Source organism: Equus quagga, chromosome 4 (assembly GCF_021613505.1).
Source record: "Equus quagga isolate Etosha38 chromosome 4, UCLA_HA_Equagga_1.0, whole genome shotgun sequence".
NCBI classification, from domain to species: domain Eukaryota; kingdom Metazoa; phylum Chordata; class Mammalia; order Perissodactyla; family Equidae; genus Equus; species Equus quagga.
The window spans coordinates 109,254,472-109,275,985 of record NC_060270.1 but is presented as its reverse complement, the minus strand read 5'-3'; the positions used below and the strand labels follow the sequence as shown (position 1 = coordinate 109,275,985).

General features: G+C 38.6%; 1 protein-coding gene across 3 annotated transcripts in view; it reads left to right on the top strand.

Annotated features, from left to right (window-relative positions):
• Positions 1 to 21,514, top strand: part of LRP2 (LDL receptor related protein 2) — a 198,564-nt gene that overhangs the window by 40,268 nt on the left and 136,782 nt on the right. For 2 of the 3 annotated variants that reach the window (XM_046659444.1, XM_046659443.1), the window contains exons 4-9: positions 1,919 to 2,035; positions 13,580 to 13,690; positions 14,022 to 14,135; positions 15,323 to 15,439; positions 16,952 to 17,104; positions 18,690 to 18,809. In XM_046659444.1, the coding sequence (XP_046515400.1) occupies positions 1,919 to 2,035; positions 13,580 to 13,690; positions 14,022 to 14,135; positions 15,323 to 15,439; positions 16,952 to 17,104; positions 18,690 to 18,809 (732 nt within the window). The remainder of the gene's footprint in view (positions 1 to 1,918; positions 2,036 to 13,579; positions 13,691 to 14,021; positions 14,136 to 15,322; positions 15,440 to 16,951; positions 17,105 to 18,689; positions 18,810 to 21,514) is intronic. The other variant, XM_046659445.1, reaches the window with a different exon arrangement.

Below are 21,514 nucleotides of genomic sequence, written 5' to 3'. Positions count from 1 at the left end.
CTCCTTAAGGAAGCTATCCCTGTCTGTACCCTCATCCCAGAGTGACTTAGGCATCTCTCCCTGATGCCTCTATAATTCCTTGTGTGCCTACAATTCACTTTCATTATCGTTTTCCAATTATTTCTTAAAGTCTCCCTCAGAAAAATATGTGCTTCTTGAAAGTAAAGATTGTGCCTTATTCATCTTTATAATCTCATCGTTGGTGTACTTTGTGACACATGATAGGCCCATAATAGGTGTTTATGCATCAAAGGAATAAGTGAATTCCAGCATTAGATTGGTTGGTGGAACTATATAATTTTAATTTGTCATTTCTCTATGTTTGAATGAGCTTTTAATTGCTTCTTCATACACCCTTTGAAATCTTAAGTACATATATAGAATTGATTTGGACTTGAATTTAAGAAGAAAGCCAAGATAATTAAAATAATATTGTCACTTGATTTAGTTTCTTTTCATATTTTGTTTAGGACTATTCATGACTTGCCTCTTCAGTAATAAAAGAAAGCTCTTTACTTTTAAGTGGAAATTGGCAATACATACTTAAATTATATGGGAATTTAATGAGGAAGTAGTAATCTTTTTAAGTTTATTCAGATACTGTCTCTGCTTTGGGAAGAATTCAAATGTTTAAGTGACTTTTAGAAAAGTTGATCTATTCTAAGTTTATTAATAGAAGTAAAATTTAACCCACAGATATAAGGTACTGGGAGAAAATATGAAATCATACTTTGAAAGTGTCAGACATAGGCTGACTGGGAAAATTTTATTTGCTATTCAAGAATTACATGACACATTCATAATGAAACCATTTTATTAGTTAAACAGGAAGAAGGAACAAGGTGACAAGAAAGATGTAGTCAATTAAACATGGAAAAGTGTAGTAATTATGGTTAATTTTTTACATCTTATTTATCGTATGGTAGTCTTTCTATGTTTGAAATTTCAATTGCTAACTCTATTGCTGTCATTGTCCACTTTTCTTTTAGAAAAGTTTTTCTTGTTAAGTTTAGATGGCACATCCTTTAACAGATATGTAATTTCATCAGAAAGCCAAATTTTGCTGAACCTAAGTGGTGAAAGTTAGGAAACTCTGTAAAAATTCAGGGGAAAATTTTTTCTTCCATTTGATGATTATATTACTTTTTAGTGGATCAAATTTTCCCCAACTGCTTCTCTTTTTATGTGGACAATTAAAAAATCCCATGGTAATTCCGGTCTCAGACTTACAGAATAGCATTCATGTGATGCTTGTGACATCAATTCATTTGACTTTAGCTGTTTTATCCAGAGGCGAATTTGATAAACTATTGATGCCTTGCTTTCACCTACCCTAATCAACATAGGATAAAATCAAGCTAGCTTAAATTTTTTTCTTTCTGTTTATGAAATTGACAAGTGTTCAACATAGAAAGTTTATATAATAGAGAAAACTCTAAAGAAAAAAATAAAATCACCCATATTCCTACCACTCAGAAATAACCATTTTTAACCCTTTGGCATATTTTCTTCTTGTTTAAACAAAGATTTCAATGAAGGGGACCTTACCAATCCTTGATTAATACCTGTATCTGCAAAATTCTTATTTCATCCATTCTCTTTACCATATAGGTTTTCAATCTATATTATATTCTCAACACATGTTAATGATATAATTGTGTACACTAACGTGCTTGAGTGTTGATATGATTCTGTGGGCATTTTGACAGTACCCTGATAATAATACCTTTACTTTTGCATTGTAAGCTCTCCACCTTGGGGTAGCTGGGTACTCTACCTTGTGACCCTGTAAAGGTTATATTCAACATATGCTCTACCTGCCTTTGCTTTCAAATTTCTTCATTCATATTTGGTAAATGTCAGTGGATTGGTCTGCACTTGGCAGTAATTATAAAGTCATATTTTTTCCCCTTCACAGGTGGGACAACCTGCTCAAGCGATCAGATCACATGCTCCAGTGGTGAATGTATCCCGAATGAATACAGATGTGACCACACGAGAGACTGCTCAGACGGAACTGATGAGAGAGACTGCCGTGAGTCCCTTTCAGTCTTTGCACTGTATTTGGTTTCACCTTTGTCCCTTTGGCATTTTAATCAATTTGTTAGATTTGTTGATGGACAGAAACGCTTACAATATGCCTCTTGTTATTGAAATCGCTTGGCAGATTCTTTTGTGGATTAGAGGTGATGTTCTGATAGGAGTCTATTTTTAGCAAGGCATACTAACTGTGTCCTGCCTTAGCACATCAAGTTTCTGTATTTTTTGAAGTAGGAAACTTTTAACATTAACATAGAATCCTGAAAGGTCATTGAATACATTGAGTACAAAATCCAGTTTGGTCAATTTTAACTTTTATTACATTATTATGCTAAGTTTGTAGATCAAATGTCTCATTATTTTTTCTGCTCTTATGGACTCGATATTTTCCAGATTACCTTTGGGAAACTGTTACATTTTGAAAATGGCTTTCTCTACAGTGGCAGCATGCTACATCAGTTTGTACCTGATTACCACATGATAAGGCATACAAATCACAGTATTCTATGTATAATGTTTAAGTATTGCCATGACCAAAAAAGAGAGTGCAATTATGTGTGTGATGTACTTCTTAAAAATTAGTAAAGACTAATCTGCCTCTCTTGAGATTTATATAAAATTGTTAGAATACAAGAATAAAGAAATTATTCTACTGTGTCAGTCCTAATGTCCATCTAACTCTGTCTTAAGTCTCAGACATACCCCAAAATCCAGTTTCTCTTAAAAGTCTTTATAAGCCTATCATTTATGAATTTATCCAGAACTCCCTTGAGTTTTTATGCATTTTTCCTGACATTTGTTTTGGTATACTGCATTTCATAAGTGTCCTGTGAGCTAAGTAATGGTACTTCTTTTCCTTTGCTCTTAAACTTCAAGGAGTTATTTTAGTATTTCAGTATTCCAATAATCGGTAGACAGATTTTGTGTACCTTAGAAGTCTTGATCATAAATTTCTTAGTTATTATGTCCTCAACTAAAGATTGAAGTTTTGGCTTATTCTCATGGGACACTTTGCCTATTGTTTGATCATTTTGATTTAGTTTTAGTTCTCTGGACTGTTTCCAAATTCCTTCCTTTGGTCCAAATGATGTATTTTATGCTTCTTGATGAAAGAGCCATCTTCTGTGTACTTTGCTACACTTCGCAATATAGTGCCATGCCTAGTGTGGGAGCTAACACAAACTGGTTATGAGCAAATTGTTCCAGTACTGTCCTGCTCAAACTGTACTCTGTTCACTGTACTGTTCACACTTACTCTGCTCACTGTCCTGTTCACACTGTACTCTTAATGGAAGAAACGCTTGTCTATGTGAACAGGAAAGACCTGGGCCCAGACTTGTCCAGATTCATGCTGCATCCACACCATGATCACATGGTATATTTTAAAAAACAACACTTCTCCAGTGCTTTCTTCCCTTGGATGTTATTTTTCTTTGAGAGGATTGCGTGCTATTTGTCTTTGTAGCTCCATTTCCTAGCAGAGTTCCTGGTACAGTTCTGTTGTGGTATAATTTTTGACTTAAATATTCTCTTTTGAGAGAGATTATGTTGCCTCTGTTTTGGATCTCCTTTCACTTTGGAAATTTTGCAGATAATTTAGACTTAGTACTGTCAATTTTAGAGATGGTCTTGTGGGTCTGGATGTCACAAAATAGAAGGTCCATGACTCAAGGACTCTCCTTTCAGTACTTTGTAAAGCAAACAATAGATACTTCATTGTGGCAAGTGAAGAAAATATTTTTGATTAATAATACTGGTAAATCATATATTATATTTTGCAATATTTTGTAAACTTCAAAGCCTTATATAAATTCCAGTTGTTATTCTCATTAGGTTCCTCAATTAGGACATAGAGCAGGTGTTATTATACTTTCTTATGAATAAAGAAACTAAAACTGCAAAAGGTAGAGGTTGTGTAATGTGTGGCAGAGCCAGGGCTCAACCTGTTTTCTGGTTCCAAGTGTAGTGATTGGTCTTCATGAAGGACTTTATTTACAGAAGGAGAAAGTTTTACCTTGTACAAGTTTAAGAGAGACCCAGAGGCCTGTGCCACCAGCCAACAGCCTGTGTCTTTATTCCTAATTTACAAGTGGATAAAAATGAGTGCTTTATTGCAAATGCAATGAGACTGAAGGAAATGCTACTTTTGGGAAAATAGAAGGCAGCCAAAACAGACTGTTTGGATTTATTCCATGTGAACATTCTGCAGCCAAGTCTAAAGTCACCAGTACAACTGCCTCATGACTGCCAGTGGAACTTCTGGAAAAAAGCTGGCAGGGTATGAGCATGCAAGCAGCTGTTATAGAAAGGAATGAAGGAAAGGAAGTGAGCTTTATAAAATATCTGGGCAGGAATTTTTAATCAAGTGTTTTTTTGGTTTTGTTTTTTTTAAGTACAAGTAATTGGTGAAACAAGGATTTGTTTAGGAAAGAGAACCACATTTATAGCTCATTGTTTCTGGAATCATACAAGTTATGAATCCTTCAGGGTTCATGGCCCTAAAGTGAATCTCACACATGTAAGGGGGTTTTACAATGAAGTATTCTTTCCTATTTGTCACTACCTTGTTTATTTATTGCTATGTGTTGTTTATGGAGGAGAGTGAAAAAATCTAATAAGTCAGGGGAAGTTAAGAAAAGAATCTTCATCCTTCCTTGTTAGTGCTTTGATCTCCTGGCCACAGCCAGATTCATACAAGAAAGAAATGAATGGCCTAGATCAAAGTAGTTGGGGAGGGGGCAGCATTGCACTCATTTTGTTTTCCTTCTTTGTTTGGTGCTCTTGTGAGAAGTGGGGAAGGGAATTGCCATTCATGGGGCACCCATCAGTATCTCATGCAATTTTTACATCAATACTACAAGGTGGGTATGATGACTCTCTCCACTTTCCAGAGATTATAAAGATTGTCAAGAGGCAAGGTTGGAGAAGCCAGGGTTTTAACACAGGCCTAAACCCTATGCCCATGCCCTCAGAATACTGTTCTTTAGTAATGGAAGTTTACAAATTATTTTTGCCTGAAACTTACTTAACTATTTTGTTATTTTTAAAAATTATTGTTTAAAGCTTTTTATTATGGAAGGCTTTAAACATAAGCAGAAGCACAGTGAATTGTATAATGAATCCCTTTGTATTCATCACTCAGTTATATCAATTATCATTTCCTAGCTAATTTCGTCTTACCTATATCTTTTTATTCTTCTCCCCATTATTTTGAAGCAGATCCCAGACATCATATAATTTTGCCTTTGAATAATTCAGTATTTATCTTAAAATATAAGGACTAAAACATAACATAACATATGAATATCATGATCACACCAAAAAGTCAACAGCTGTTATTTAAAATAATCAGATAGTGTCAGTTTTAAAAATTCCCCAATTGTCTTGTTATGGATTTTTAGTGTCATTTAAATCAAAATCCAAATAAAATGTATACATTGGAATTGGTTGCTGTCTTTCAATGTGTAGGTTTGCCTTCCATTTCTTTTTTTTACCCCTTGCAATTTATTGGTTGAAAGAACCATCACTTGTCTGGAGTTTCCTACAGTGTGGGTTTTGCTCATTGCATCCCCTGATGTCCTTTAACATGTTCTCCTGTTTCCTGTATTTCCTGGAAATTGGTAGCTAGATCTAGAGCAAGGTTTCTCAACCTTGGTACTAATGACATTTGGGGCCAGATAATTCTTTATTGTGGAGAGCTGTCTTGTGCTTTGTAGAGTGTCCAACAGTATCCCTGGTCTCTATCCATTAGAAGCCAGCAACACCTCCCAGTTGTGACAACCAAAAATGTCTCCACACAATGTCAAATGTCCTCCAGGAGCAAAATCTCCCTCCCCTGCTCCAGCTGAGAATAGCACTAGTCTACTAGCTTGAACAGATACAAGGATTTGTATGTGGGGGGTGGGGGAGAGGGGCAACAACACTTTGTATATAAAGGTATATATTTGCATTAGGAGGCACACAATGTCTAACTGTCTCTCTGTTTGTGATGTTAGCAGCCATTGAAGATTGTTAGTGAGGTCCATTTAGCCATAGAGGTACTTCACTATTTTACATGTCACTTCAGATCTATAGCAACTGTTTATTAGTTGTTTTAAATGACAGTGTTCCCTCATGATGAAGGATTAAGTGAGGCTTGCCCAGAAATCATTTTCATGAGACATGACTCATTATTCCATTATTTCTGCAGTCCTGATGCATAGGAATCATTATTTATGGGCAAACTTAGAATCAGCCTATGAATATGACTTTTATTTTTCTATTTCTCAGAAATAAGATTGTCTGTAGGTACAGGTCTTAATGCATGAAGCATCTAGAAACCACTTAAATATAGTAATGGATGTTGGAAAAGCTCCAAACAAGGACTTGATTCTTTTCCCCAAATATTCAAAAGGAGCAGGAAGCTTGACTCTGTACTTCATAGTCCTGCCTGTCAGATCAGATCCCTTCCTATGTTATAGTCCCTGCCCTTTCAAGCTTCTAAGATCAAGATGTTGAGCTCCCAGATAGAGCACCTTGTGTCCATTCCAGACATTCCTTTTATAGAACAAAGAATAATATGTAAGAGTCCTCCTGGGGGGACAGAGAAAGGGGAGGGAAGAGAATGGGTGAGATGGTGGAAAGGCAAGGGTACTAAGGTCTCAATAAAAAGGTTATCCTTGAAATAAATTTGGTGTAGTACGAATGTTTCTTAATGTTTTATCTTTTTGTCTGCTGTGTTCCTATATGCATAAGTTATTTTCAGTTATTCCACTATTTGATAATTATTTCTGAATATATATATTAAAAGCTGTGAAAAAGGTGAAAACTCATTTTCTCTAAGTTATTTTACTCTTTAATCTGGACATCAGTAAAACGGCACCTGTTATTAAACACGTTGTCACTTAACTTATTTTAAGGAACAGAGAGATTCAAAACTGCGGTCCATTTTACTTCTAATGGGATTAGCATCAAGGAAAACCCACTCATGCAGAGTCTAAGATAAACATCAGAACAATGCAGTAATTATGAGCCATTCAATTAATATATTGCAGTGACTTTCAGTTGCTCAAAAATAGTACGTTTTCTTCCCGGTTAAGTAAACAGATTATTTTGTTTTTATCAAATACCACATTAGAATGATTTTAGTGTGAGTAAAACTATTGCTAATTGTGATTGGTTTGCAGCACTTCTCTTTTGTTCCTTAGGAATGCCACAGAAAGGGTAAAATCCTTGTTACAATGAAGGCTTTCTTGCTGGTAATCAGCAGTATTTGGTCTGCCTGTAACTGGGGCTGCTTTGTCCTGAAGTTTTATTTCTACAGACTTTCTTTACTTTAGAATTTACACGTTTTCCTTTATATATCTAACTGCTGAAACTCCAACCAGGGAACAGTTGGAGGGAAATAAACATGCTGGCAAAAACTGTTCTCTGGACTCATGTCAAACATGAAGAACACATTGTTCTTCAAACTCGGTTCCGCATTTAAGCTGCCCTGTGAGGCTTGATCTTATTATCCTTTTTCTACTTCAGGTAAGAAAGAAGCAGAGAGACTGGCTGCATCTTCCGTATCACATCACAGACATACCTTTTTAGCATTCTTACAATTAAGGTAGGATTCAGAGCCCTGAAACCTCGAGGAAAGAGAAAACTTTCTTATTTAGTCTCCATCATACGAGTACATTATATCTCTCATCTTTTCAAAGACCCTAAGAGCCCTCTCAGCTGTTGCCCAATTTCTCTGCTCCCTTTCACAACAAAGTCACTTAGAGTTGTCTTTAATTCCTGTCTCCATTCCCTCTCTTTCTTTCTTGAACTCAGTGAAAAGAGTCCTTCATCTCCACCAATCTCTGGAAAGAAATGTTTGTCAATGCCACCATTAGGTTTTGCTACACCTAATAGTTCTTGTTCAAATGTCACCTTATCAAAGAGTTACTCCTCACTGTCACTCTTTAGCATTCTACCCTGCTATATTTCCATAACATTTTTTTCTAGGTGACATTTATTTTAATGTCTATCCTTCCACTATCCCAAATAAAGTAAGTTCCACGAGAGCAGGGATTTCATGAAGTTCATCACCTTATCTCTAGTACCTTGCACTCCTATAGGTGTGCAATAATTATTTGCTGAATAAAATATTAAAAAGCTCCGGGAATTTCTACTTCACTTGTAATTTTATCACTTTATCCAATTCTTAGCGCAGTGTCTAAGAAGGTGGATTTCAAAAAATGTATGTTGAATAGAAGAGGAAGGCAGCGCTCTATAGAATAACTGGCTTCTAGGACACTCGCATTCATCCAGCCGTGGTTTGCTGATGAGTGCGCGATTATCTGGGGGCAGGTTCCCAGCAGGGGGACTGAGCCACACCATTTCTAGTTGTGATTTGAAGGTCGTCCCTCTCATGATTCTGGGCTGCAGCTAGTCTTCCTGTCTCCTCCATGGGACATTGCCTGTTTGTTCTGCCCAGATGAGTCACTAGGGATAGCCAAAAGGAAGAGACAAGTATGAGACCAAGGTGCTGTGGCCCTAAATAAAAACATAGAGCGCCATAACTCCTTCTATATAGAACCAGTACCATTAAGTCTGGTGCACGTCATAGAAGTTTGTTCACCCATGAGAAGCCATCTTCCTTCTTCGCACTGTTCCTCGGAGCATTTGATGCACAATTTTCCATCTTCTTGCCCAATTACTTCTATAGTGGAGCTAATGTGAGATTTTCATTATTTTTTAAGAATTTAAAGCTACGTCAGTCTTTACCTCCTTTGCAGATTTTGGTGATACTTCTGAGTATGGCAAGAAGGAGGGCTTAGAGATCCACATTCTTTGGAGCAGGCATCTCAGGCGCGTTTCTAATTTAGGTCTAAGATCAGGTCACCATAGATGGGGATTTGGGACTTAAGACCCAGTAGTTCAAAGAGAGCACGATAAGAAAAACTAAATAACTTAACATGTTTCCTTTTTTGGCTTCAGTTTCCTGAAAGCCTGCTCAGACTAACCTGGGCGTTAGTCTGATTCTCCCAGCTCCTGGGATGACCATATTTACTTTCTCTTTCCAAGGTGCTGAATTGCTATTTTCATTTTATAAATCTTATGTATATGTTTTTTAGTTAAAGGCACTTCAAATTATTTTTGGAAAGAGGCAGAAAATGCTTCTCCCATGTCCCCCTGTATATTCCCTTGGTGGCAGTCTTTTCAGGGACTTGAGTTTGACAGAGGTGTAGGTGGTGGATCCCCTGCTACTTGTGGTCTGGTTTTGTTTTTTTTTTTTTTGATGCTGACTCTCTTGTTGTCCTGGGAGTCCTGGAAAGCTGTTTCCTAGCATAGGGTTCCTGGAATTCCTAGATTGTATCAGATTGAAGTCCTTAGTAGAATATGCCATAAATTACTGAAATCTAAAGTTGGCCTCACTTCTCCAGACTTCCCAAAGTGGAATAGGAAACTGAATAGAAGAAAGGAAACCTTTTTTTCCCCTGGGTTACTTGTTCTCTTTCTTTTCATATTATCTTTTAAAAATTTTCTGTTTTCTTTCATTCAATTTCATTCTTTCTTCTGTAATTTTTTTGCTGCTTTTTATTACTTATCTGAAGCCTATAAGCAGTAGCTGTATCTGTTGTAGTAGTTAGAAACATGCTTTGTGGAGCCAGATTGCTTGAATTTGAATTCTGGCTCTTCACCTCACCAGTTGTATGACCTTGTTCAAATTACTTAACCTCTCTGTGCCTCAGAGAGGCACATATATAAAATCTAGAAAATATAAATCTATAAAATGGGAGTAATAGTAGTATCCAGCTCATAGGGTTGTTAAGAGGATGAAATGAGTTCATACATACTGGGTAACTTAGACAAGTTTCTGGCACAAAGTTTTCAATACATGTCGTTGATGATTATTATTGTTATTGCTTATTTAACTTTATGGGTAGTACTTGCAACTAAGTGCTTGTGTCCAAACTAGTAAGCTTTTTCTGGTAAATCCTTCCTTCGACTGGATTAGCCTACCTTGGAACCAGAGTCACAAAGAGTAACTTGGAAAGGATGGCTCTGGGACCTGGGAAAGTTCCAGGTGTTTGGGCAGGACTTGTATCAGAAACTTCTTGCTTTCCTTTAAATCTTGGCTTAAGTTTCATAATCTACCTTTAAGATGACTTTTCTTTCTTTATAATCAGCTAGTTTTTCTTTTCTGTGTTCTTTTGGCTGTTTTGTCAAATTCTGAAAATGGCCTTCCTGTCACGATGATAAAGAGTAGTGTCTACTATTTGTATCTTACTCTGCTGTGAATGATTTTCATTCTGGGAGGTCTACGAGGTCCTCAAACCACATCCTCCTTGATCATGTAAACAAAGCATGGAACTTTCTTGCTCCAAACCAAATCATTAGCAGAGAAAAAATTAAAAAAAATTTTTTTTTTTTTAAAGATTGGCACCTGAGCTAACAACTGTTGCCAATCTTCCTTTTCTTTCTTTTTTTTCTTAGAGATTGGCACCTGAGCTAACAACTGTTGCCAATCTTCTTTTTTTTTTTTTCTGCCTTATCTCCTCAAACTCCCCCGTACATAGCTGTATATCTTAGTTGCAGGTCCTTCTAGCTGTGGGATGTGGGACACCACCTCAACGTGGCCTGACGAGCGGTGCCATGTCCGCACCCAGGATCCGAACCCTGGGCCGCTGCAGTGGAGCGCGTCAACTTAACCACTCGGCCACAGAGCCGACCCCTTTTTTAAATATTCAAGCACCAATCTAATATGTGTATTTGGGGGAAACTCCCAGTTTGGGGGTAACAAAACTGTGCATGTATCATTTGGAATTTGGAGAGAGTAAGGAAGGGAGAGAGGAGAGGTGGTGTGAGCCAAGGTGTTCTCTCATTTTTGTTGTCAGGTAAACTTTAGAGGTCTGGGGCTTAGTGAATAGTTACTCATCAATCTTTCCACTAAGACAAAACTTAGAAGGATGAGTTTCTCTGGTGTTCTTGTGTATTGTCTCCTCTCTTATTATACTTTCCCTTTACTTAGATCCTGCAGGACATTTTAGCTGCATGATGGATTTGCTCCATGGGAGAAAGTTTACAAGGTTACACTCAGAATTGCCAAGCAAATAAACCAAAAAATAAGATTTTAGATGTCCCTGAGTCTCAAAGTATTGTGACTTCCTATTTCCTAGGGTAGATTGAAACTCATTAATTAACATCTTTAACAATTAAAATCTTTAAGGGAAATAGAATCTGCTCGTTTCTTACTTTGCTCAGTATGAACAATTTGGACCCATTCCCTCTATGTGGGTCTACAAAGGGGGAAAAACTTTTGGAAACAGATTTCCAAATATTTTCAGTATTTAGTGGAGTCAGGGAGCTCTGTGTGCAGTTGTTCCTATGGGCGTATGCCTCTGGTTAGCTGTGCACAGAAGAGACCAGAAGGTGTGCAAGGGTTGAGGCAGGTCCTGGGGTGACTGAGAGAGATTCATTATCACGTGGACGAAGACAAGAAAGCTGTTTGTTCCTCATTCCGAGTGTCAAACTGCTGACCTCTGACCATTCCAATACTCTCCCTGACGACATCAAGCTGGCCTTGTTGTTTCTTGGGAGAATGAGCCGTGTCAGTAAACTTTTAGTTAGGTCAGTAGATACTGTTTTAGTTCTTCCCATTTCAGTTTTATGGCACTGGCTCTCAAAAAGCAGGATGGAGTCCAGGCGACCCCATGGCTTAGGGGTTAAGTTTGCACGCTCTACTTCGGTGGCCGGGGTCCACTGGCCCAAATCTGGGCACGGACCTATGTGCAGCTTGATAAGCTGTGCTGTGACAGGTGTCCTATATACAAAAAAATAGAGGAAGATGGGCACAGATGTTAGCTCAGGGCCAGTCTACTTCAGCAAAAAGAGGAGGATTGGTGGTGGATGTTAGCTCAGGGCTAATCTTCCTCAAAAAAAAAAAAAAAAGCACTGCAGGGACAGCAAAAGATCCACCCAGCATATTTGCCCCAGATCCTTCATATCTACATTAATCATCTTGAATGAGGTAGTCACAGTCTAAGCCCAAATAAATTTTCCTCCTGACAGGTATCTATTGCAAAGAGCTGAGTTTTCTAAGATTTCTCTCCTGCTTGCTGATGCTCTTAAAAGGCTGGATAACATACTGACTCTAGGTGCTATCCTGCACACAAGCAGAAGGGAACTGCTTGCCGGACTCAACTGGCCTCTTGCATCTCTTGAAAGGAGAATTAATAAACAGACTTGTGTGAGCCTTTGAAGGCACATTTACGATGCATACCATCTCAATGATGAAAAGACAGCAGTAACCCTAAGCAGTGGCTGGTTCTCAGACCATTAAAAAATAAAATCAAATTCAGAAGAAATTAAAAATTTTAATCAGCGATTTTAAAATGCCTTCCATTTTAATATATGATTGCCTATATGTAACTTTGGCAATTTAGATATTTAAAGACACTTAATAGACTAGTTTTGAACTGCTGGAGATGAGAATATTTGTGCTTATTCCTTCACTATACAAAAAATGGAAAAAGATCATTTGAGAATTCCTTTTTTTTTAAAGTGCAAGTTGTTAACACGGGACAAGTTTGATACAGTTTCAGCACAGAATTTTGTGTACTGCTCCTCCTTGAAAGAAACTTTGGGACTATCCAAAGACTTATCTGAAGTATGTATGTCTGTAAAAGCTCAAATTGGGTTCTTAAATGCAGAATTGAGCCTCCAAGTGGGACTGTGCTGTCTGGTCTTTGAGATCTTAGCTAAGACATACCTTTAATAAAAAGAAATCTGAAGACAATCTGAGAATCATTATGAAAACAATCTTTAATGAAAAGAAATAGTCAGACCAAGAAAGATATCACACTTGTGAGAAAAAGGGTATTAAAAGACCATAAAAGAGAAGTTCAGTTTTTTTTTTTTTCCTGAGGAAGATTTGCTCTGAGATAATAACCGTGGCAGTCTTCCTCTATTTTGTATGTGGGTTGCCAACACAGCGTGGCCACTGATGAGTGGTGTAGGTCCATGCCCAGGAACCAGACCCGGGCCACCAAAGCAAAGTGCCCTGAACTTAACCACTAGGCCACAGGCCTGGCCCCTCAAAATATTTTAAAAAGCTTTTTAACTAAAAAGTTCACCTGTGATAACTCACTAGCAAATGGCCCTTCATTTCCCAAAGCATGTGTGGTGGGACACTAGTTTCCTGCGATGTTGTCTGTATTGTGTAAAAGAAGGTTCCATTTTGAACTAAGTTAAATTCCTTCTCATTCTTCAGCTCTGAGCTCACAGGTCACTTGTTCAGGGGAGACCTCCCTGGGCTCCCAGACCCCCCTGCTATGCACTCTTACAGTGCGCTATACTTCCCCCATTGGCACACAATCCAGTTTGTTATTTGCTATTTGTGTCATTATTTGATTCATGTTTCGTTCCCCTATCCAACTGTAATCTCCATGAGGTCAGGGACCAGGTCTCTTTTTTGTTTACCAGTATACACTCAGCATTTAGTGTCTAGTGTCTAGTAGTCACTCAAGAAATATTTGTTGAAGGAATGTCTTAATTTAAGGTTTGTGTACTATTTCCATTCTTTCAGATTATCCAACGTGTACGCAGCTTACTTGTGCCAATGGAGCCTGCTACAACATTAGTCAAGTATGTGATGGGAAAGCTGATTGCAGAGACTCCTCTGACGAGAACAATTGCAGTAAGTAATGTGCACAGGATGTGCAGTGGGGGGCTGAAGCTGGCTTATAATGGCCAATTATGCACAGTTCTTCTCAAGTTTGTGTTCAGTGAATTCATGTGGGTAGCTTGAAGTCAGTCATGGTGGGAGTAATTACACCATGGAAATTGGCAAACACTGTAAGTTAGGGCCTTTTTGTTCCTGGAAAACTGGTTGTTAAACATTTACCAGCATACTACTGCATAATCAGAATCTCTTTTTAAACTTGAGACAGAATCTTCTTATGAGATTAAATGGCTATAGTGGAATTGAAATTCTCTCTTTTCTTTCTCTTCTTAACCTTGTGTCCCAGCTAAGATATGCTCGCAGAACGAGTTTCAATGTGGCAGTGGGGAGTGCATCCCTCATGCTTACCTCTGTGACCATGACCATGATTGTGAAGACGGCAGTGATGAAAATTCTTGCAGTACGGTGATTTCCTTATGCTGAGTCATGTTGTTAGGAGTGCTTTTTTTTCCTTTCCTACCAATGTACCACTCTTTTCAAACAAAGGGGTTACTATCTGATGGCAGATGGAGCCAGAAGATTATTTAGGGCCCGTGGCATGAACCTCAGCAGTGTTGCTGGACCTGGGCTCCTTTATCTCCTGAGGATCTGTGTAGCGTTGAAGGGTTGCTGATGGACAGTTTGCATTCTTTCCTTAGGCTACAAGGATACAGGGTGTACTGTATCATTGGACTCTCAAATTACCCGTACCTCGGGAATGAGTCTGATACCCTCGATAGTAGAGTGAGAGAAGGACTTGAAAGGGATAAGAAGGTCCCTAATAGCAGTGGTCCTAACTCTCCTCTTTATTTTGAAATTCTTAGCATGTTAAAATTGGAGGGTCAAAAGAGTTTCAGTGTGGTGCAGGTGCCTTTTGTTGCCTCCACTTTTTTTCACTCTGACTCTAATTTTCCTTCCATGCTGTCGTCTGCAGTGCAACCACCTCTCTCTTGTTGTTGCCACCTCTGGACTCACTTTGGTGGAATATGTAGTTTGAAGTCTCTGTGAGAGGCTAATTCCAATAAGTTGGCAGGTTTTTGTGGTCATTTATTTACTAGAATGTATGATTTTTCTCCACACCTGTTTTGATTGGTTGTTCCCCATGCCTTAGGGATTGTTAAATATTTTCAATATCACCCTAATTTTCTATGAGCCATGCCTGATTTCCTTTCTGGCACCTGGGCTTATTTCAGTGGCCATATTTAAAGAGAGTGTGACATCATGGAATAGGTGACTGAGAATCATTTGGTTCTAGATAGCAATTACAGTGTTTGTGGTAAAGTAAGAGAATGTCGGACGTTGGCATTATCAGTCTGCATTCTCTGTTCTGTGTCAACCTATAGCAATACTGTATTATTTTTAATCTTGAGAAACACAGCCTGGCACCTGAGTTTGTTTCCAGGACCCAAAGCTGCTTTTATCTTCTGTTTCTTCTCCTGTTCTTTTTCTTTCACTTCCTCCTTGTTTTCACTTTTGTCAATATACTGAAGGGACTAAATTGACATAGAAATTTCAGTTTCTAGAATCTCAGTTTAGCCAGTGAGGTGAGCACTTTGTTTTTTTCCAAGTGATTTGTGTCTTTGGAGTGCAGCTCTTGTTTTCTTCCAGCCTATCAGACCTGCAGAGGCAACGAGTTCACTTGCCCCAGTGGCTACTGCATTAGTCAAGACTGGGTTTGTGATGGAGAGGATGACTGTACAGATAATGGAGATGAAGATGGATGTGGTAAGGAGGAGAAGAGATTCTGATTGAAAAGCATTTTCATAAAGTATCTGCCAGAACTTGTTTTTCCTACTTTTCTTGTTAGAAATTATCTGTGTGAGGGGCCAGCCCAGTGGTGCAGTAGTTAAGTTTGCACATTCCACTGCTGTGGCCTGGGGTTCGCTGGTTTGGATCCCGGGTGCGGACATGGCACCGCTTGGCAAGACATGCTGTGGTAGGCTTCCCACGTATAAAGTAGAGGAAGATGGGCATGGATGTTAGCTCAGGGCCAGTCTTCCTCAGCAAAAAGAGGAGGATTGGTGGCAGATGTTAGCTCAGGGCTAATCTTCCTCCAAAAAAAAAAAGAAAAGAAAAGAAATTATCTGTGTGACAAGCAAGTCTCAGAATTGGCTGGGTTTTAAGGGACTTAGTGGGTGGAGAAGAAGCAAATGACTCCGCTAGCTTTTTCTAAAAAGACCTAGAACTCAAATATAGCATAAATTATAATCCCTTCCCTCCTATCATTAAGGCAAATAGGTAGGACAGTCTCTCCCCCTTCTATAGCCCACTCTGACTTTTTCCCTTTAAGATTATTTACTTTAAGTAGATTTCTCTTATGAAAGAAGTAGGCTGGGAAGGAGGAAAAATAGGGAAAAACATAATTTGTCTTAGACTTTATAACCTTTAAAAATGATTTGGAACTTTGGTAACATTTCAGTTTCATTCTGTTTTGAAATTCTGGTTTCCAAATGAGTCACTGACATCCAGAGGTGGAAGACAGGCCACATGGGAACATGTGAGAGGGAGCTAGGGATGGGTAGTCAGAAGAGAGGCTGCTATGCAGGGAAGTATTTAAAGATTCTGTGAGACGGAAATTGCCAATGATATCCATCCCCTTCACTCTGCTGTTATCATTAACAGTACCTCCAACAGTTCAGAAATTACTAACACCCACTCCATAAAACAAGTTCCCTGTACTGTTCCAGCCCCAGGTATAATAAGAGTGATACTTGTTCTGGGAACATCCCCTGGTGTCACGTTTTCGTCTTCCAGGAAGTATTCTTCTTACATTTGGGTTATAGGTTTTCTTACACTGTTGACGTTTTAGTAAACAAACAAAATAAATTAAACAACCAAAAAATACAAAAACAAAGTAAAAACTCAGGAATCTTGACGTGACCTTGATAGTCCTAGTTATATCATTCATGATTTAAATAACTGAGTCTTCTCCTAGGAGTTATGAATCTAGTTTGTTGATCAAATTCAAGCCCATTTCTGCATCTTACTCTTATTACCTGGCTGAGGATTGCCTGCCCTACAAAGAGTGGAACTTAAATAATTCCATTTTGCCACTCCTTGGAATCTCAATAAAAGGCCAATGATAGAGTTAGAAACCACAATTTTATTGTAAATTATAGGTCATTTGTAGACTTCTCTTGTCTACCTGATCTATATCCTCTCTTAACCGTGGATTGAAAAAGAGCTGGCTCTACCTCTCATATGGCCTGTAACTCTCTCTTTTGTTTTTCCCCATAGAAAGCAGTACTCATCATATTCATAAATGTTACCCTGGTGAATGGGCTTGTCCAGGGTCTGGAAAATGCATCCCAATTGGAAAAGTTTGTGATGGGACTCTGGATTGTCCAGCAGGAGAAGATGAAAGCAACATCACTCAAGGACAAAATTGTGGTGAGTATGGAAATTTATCTGGATAGCATTCAGATAAAGATGATTCTGGGGGCCAGCCTGGTGGCGCAGTGGTTAAATGCACATGTTCCACTTCAGTGGCCTGGGGTTTGCGGGTTCGGATCCCGGGTGCGGATCTATGCACCACTTGGCAAGCCATGCTGTGGTAGGCGTCCCACATATAAAGTAGAGGAAGATGGGCATAGATGTTCTCAGGGCCAGTCTTCCTCAGCGAAAAGAGGAGGATTGGTGTCAGATGTTAGCTCTGGGCTAATCTTCCTCAAAAAGAAAAAAAAAAGTTTCTGTTTTTCTATAACAGATTCTCAAATACAGAGAGTATCAGTTGATGTTTGCATAATGAACTATACCAAGACAGTCCATTTAAACCAATAAACACGTATTATTTCTCATAGTTCTGTGGGTTGGCTAGGTAGTTCTTCTGGTCTAGACTGGCTCACTCACATGTCAGGATGTTGCAATAAAAGCTGTGGCTGGTCCAGGCTTGCTTGCACAGTGGTAGAAAGGGCAAACTCTAGTGCACAAGCTCTTTTAAGCCTCTGCTTATTTCATGTTTGCTTACTCTCTTATTGGTCAAAACACGTCACTTGTCCATGCCCAGAATCGATGGACTGAGGAAATAGACTCCATCTCATGATGAGAGGAGCTTCAAAATTTTTGTGGCTTCCTCCCTCCCTTCCCAGGGAGAATGGTTTTAATGGAAATAATGGCAATTTTGATGACTCTAAAGGTGTTCGGGAGATTTTATTCCCTGCCTTATACTTAGGGAAAAAGGCTTTGTCTGCCTATACTCAAAAAAGAAGATTCTGGTTCCTATGATATATACTTTGAGTTAGTTTTTCTTTTTTTCCCCTTTTTCTGTGGCTGTAGAATGTTCTCCCACCATCAACCCATCAACTCTGTGGACAGCTGACTATCCTGCAAGGGAATACAGTTTATGCCCTTGATTCCATCAATAGTGCCCTCTCTAAGTTAGGTAGTAGTTCTCGAGAAGTGGCCATGTAACTGTAACCGTAAGATTTTTTTTTTTCTGGAAAAACTTACAATATTGAAATATGCAGAGACTTCTATGACTTTTCTTTTGCCATTTCATTTGGGAGCCCTTTCAAAAAAGCTTTAAAGATTAACAAGAGCTATATAGTCATAGTACAATGTTAGAAAATAAAAATTAACAGAAAGAAAAAAATATAGTTACCTGAAAATTCTACCACTTGAAGCTAGCCATGGTTAACAGTTTTAGTGTTATTCTTAATCCAGTCACTTGGGAATTCTTGGCACCTTCTACTGGGTAGACACAAAGATAGGCTTATGACCTGAGTTTTCCATAAACAGCACTTAAGATGACTTCAGCTTGCGTACAGTTATAACTTTAGAAGTACTTCTTTTTTTAAATATGAGTTGAGCTTTTATTGCATAATATTGCAGTATGGCTTGAATGGTGACAAACTTCCTGGGGTTCTACTCTGTTTACTTAGCTTTTACTTTTGAAAAAAGAAGCTCTTACTTTATAGGTAAATCACTCGTATCTACAGGTCACCATTCATTCAACAAAGTGTTTTTCTTTGTTTAGATGTGAATTTGTGTCCTCTCTTGGGCTGTGAGTACCAATGCCACATGTCACCGCATGGAGGGATGTGTTATTGTCCCTCAGGTTTTATTGTCGACCAAAACAGCACTCGTAACTGTGTCGGTAAGTGACAGGTCAGAGCGCCTGGTCTTTCATCACATGCTTGTGGCACTGAAGGGTTCCATGATCTCTGACATCAAGGACTTTGTACTTGTGGATAGGAGTGACGGTCTGTGTAACAAGAAGCAACACAGTCCTCACAGAAAACCTGGACAATATAAAATTTTAACTCTGAGAAGCTTTTGTGAGATTCACAAGGCAAAGGAGTTCTGTGATGAGTGAGTTTACTAGCTACATGTATGCCTGTCTACTACCCGATGATGGAGGGTAGTCTTTTGTGTTTTCTTTTTAAGTATTTGGAAGCAGGGTTGGTATGGCCATACTAGTTGTTAAATACTGAAATACTTCCATGCGGCTATTGAACCCATCAAGTACCCTATCCTGCTACCCTGGCTCTTCTCCAGGATGTTCAAATCTCCCCAGGATCCAGCAACTAACTAACCTGACACAGCAGAGGATCACCAGGTCACTGCTCAGCTGACTACATTGGCTAGTTAGTGGCTATGCTGTGCTGGTTGTTAATCCCACTAATTTTCACCTCTACGTAAAGCTAATATTCAAGAAGAACGAAAGCTTATCATGTTGCTTCCAGCTAGTGGCTGGACTTGAACTAGACACTAGCGCACCAAATATTTCCCACATCTCTCCTATCTGAATTGTAAGAATTATTTCTCCCACTGGGGAATATATGATTCTGATGTGAGCCAGCTTTGCATCCCACTATGATTACGATGGGGTCTTATGATGGAACAATTAGACATAGCCAAGTAGCATCAATTTTCAGGTTTTCATGATTTGAACAATGAATTTTTAATTCTCTGATTTCTTTTTCCTTCTTTCTAATTTTTGATATGTGAACAACAGACATATTAACAGGAAGTGACCATAGAGGTTTAAAAAAAAAACTTTGCTTTTACTTGTGTTGGGAAAAGGCATCTGGAAGGCAACTGAAATGATTCATTAAAATTAAGTTTGGTGGTCATTTATGGATCTCTAAAAGATAGATGATTCAGAATTTTCTCAGTGTATATGTGTTCTTTTGATATCCTTAGAAATTTGAGATTCTTCAGGGCTTTCTGGATAAAAAAGTAAACATGGCATACATAAGAAATAGTTTTAGAAAAGTGTTTCTTCTGAAATTATTTATAAAATATTATTATAATTTGGACCCAAATATTGAATTTGGATAAACCTAATGAAGTTATTTAGTCTTTAGTGTGAGCTCATGCTTTTCAACTTAACTATACTTCATTAAATATAGTCTATCTTAATAGCTACTACCCATAGCCAGTAAATCTTTTAATCCCAGAAATCAATTCTGGTTTATGAATTAAACTTGGATCTCTTGAGAAAGTCTATATCTCAGTGTTACTGAGAATTATAATAATGGGGCTCATTTATGTGTCACATGCCAAGAAAAACGGGATTTTTCTACCTGGTAAAGCAATCCAATTGAGGTTGTCTTTGTGGTGTTCAAAGTATGTAATTTTAGGTTTCTAACATCATGACCATGTCCCAACGTTTGCCTATGATCAGATTGCTCCTCTTAAGTAACTACATTCAACAGGACATGTTAAGATCAAGTGCTCTATGCAAGTCAACCCAAGAGATCCTAAAGACTCAGAGAGAACTCTGAATTATTTAAGAACGCTCCTGGGGGCCGCCCGCATGGCAGAGTGGTTAAGTTTGCACGCTCTGCTTGGGTGGCCCAGGGTTTCCTGGTTCGGATCCTGGGCGTGGACATGGTACTGCTCGTCAGGCAATGCTGAGGTGGCGTCCCACATGGCACAACCAGAGGCACTCACAACTAGATGTACAACTATGTACTGGGGGCTTTGGGGAGAAGAAGGAGGAGGGGGAGGAGGAGGAGGAGAAAAAAAGAAGATTGGCAACAGATGTTAGCTCAGGTCAGCCAACCTTTAATAAAAAAAGAATGCCCCCAAATTTCAAAACATTTTAGAAATAAAACATTATGATCTGAAACTGGCATTAAATGAGATTACAGGACACTTTTTGTGTTTTATCATCATTGTCATCATCATCATCATAACACTGGGAATAGATTCAGGTAATTTAAAAACACTTTTCACATGAATGTCTTCATTTGTTAGGTGGCTTTCTGACTTTGAAAGCCCTGCCTGTGCTTCCTGGCATCGCTGCAAGGGCAGCATCCCATTTTTCTCAGATCGGTGCTCATGTGTGGGTGTGAGGCTGCTCCTTTGTCTTTGGCAAATGTCAGCCTTCTTTCTCCACTCCCTTTTACTGCCACCCTGCTGCCAATCCCTTTTCCAGTCTTTTAGTTCTCTAGGCATTTTCCCTTTCTTTTAGTAGAAAAGGAATTCCCATAGAAATACCAGAAGCCACATTCTCTGTATTACCTCAGCTTTCTCTTTTTCTCTCTCTCAATCTCCAAAGAAGAGTTGGGGCTGGGCTGCCTGGCCACTGGAACTCCATAGGCCATGAAGTCTTTTCAGTAAAAGTGATTTACTCTTTCAGAATCCCTAGTTCAGTCTTGTGATGCCCCATAACCTGGTCTCAGTCTTTTTTTTTTTCACTCTGGAATCCAGGTAGCACATTTTCCAACATCTTTTCTAATATCTAAATCTGTGATGAAGTTTGGGTTATATTTCCAAGTGTCTAGAGCTTCTTATTTGTCAGAGGTCTAGGCCACTTAAATTTTTTTGCAGCCCATAAGAAATGAAAAACTG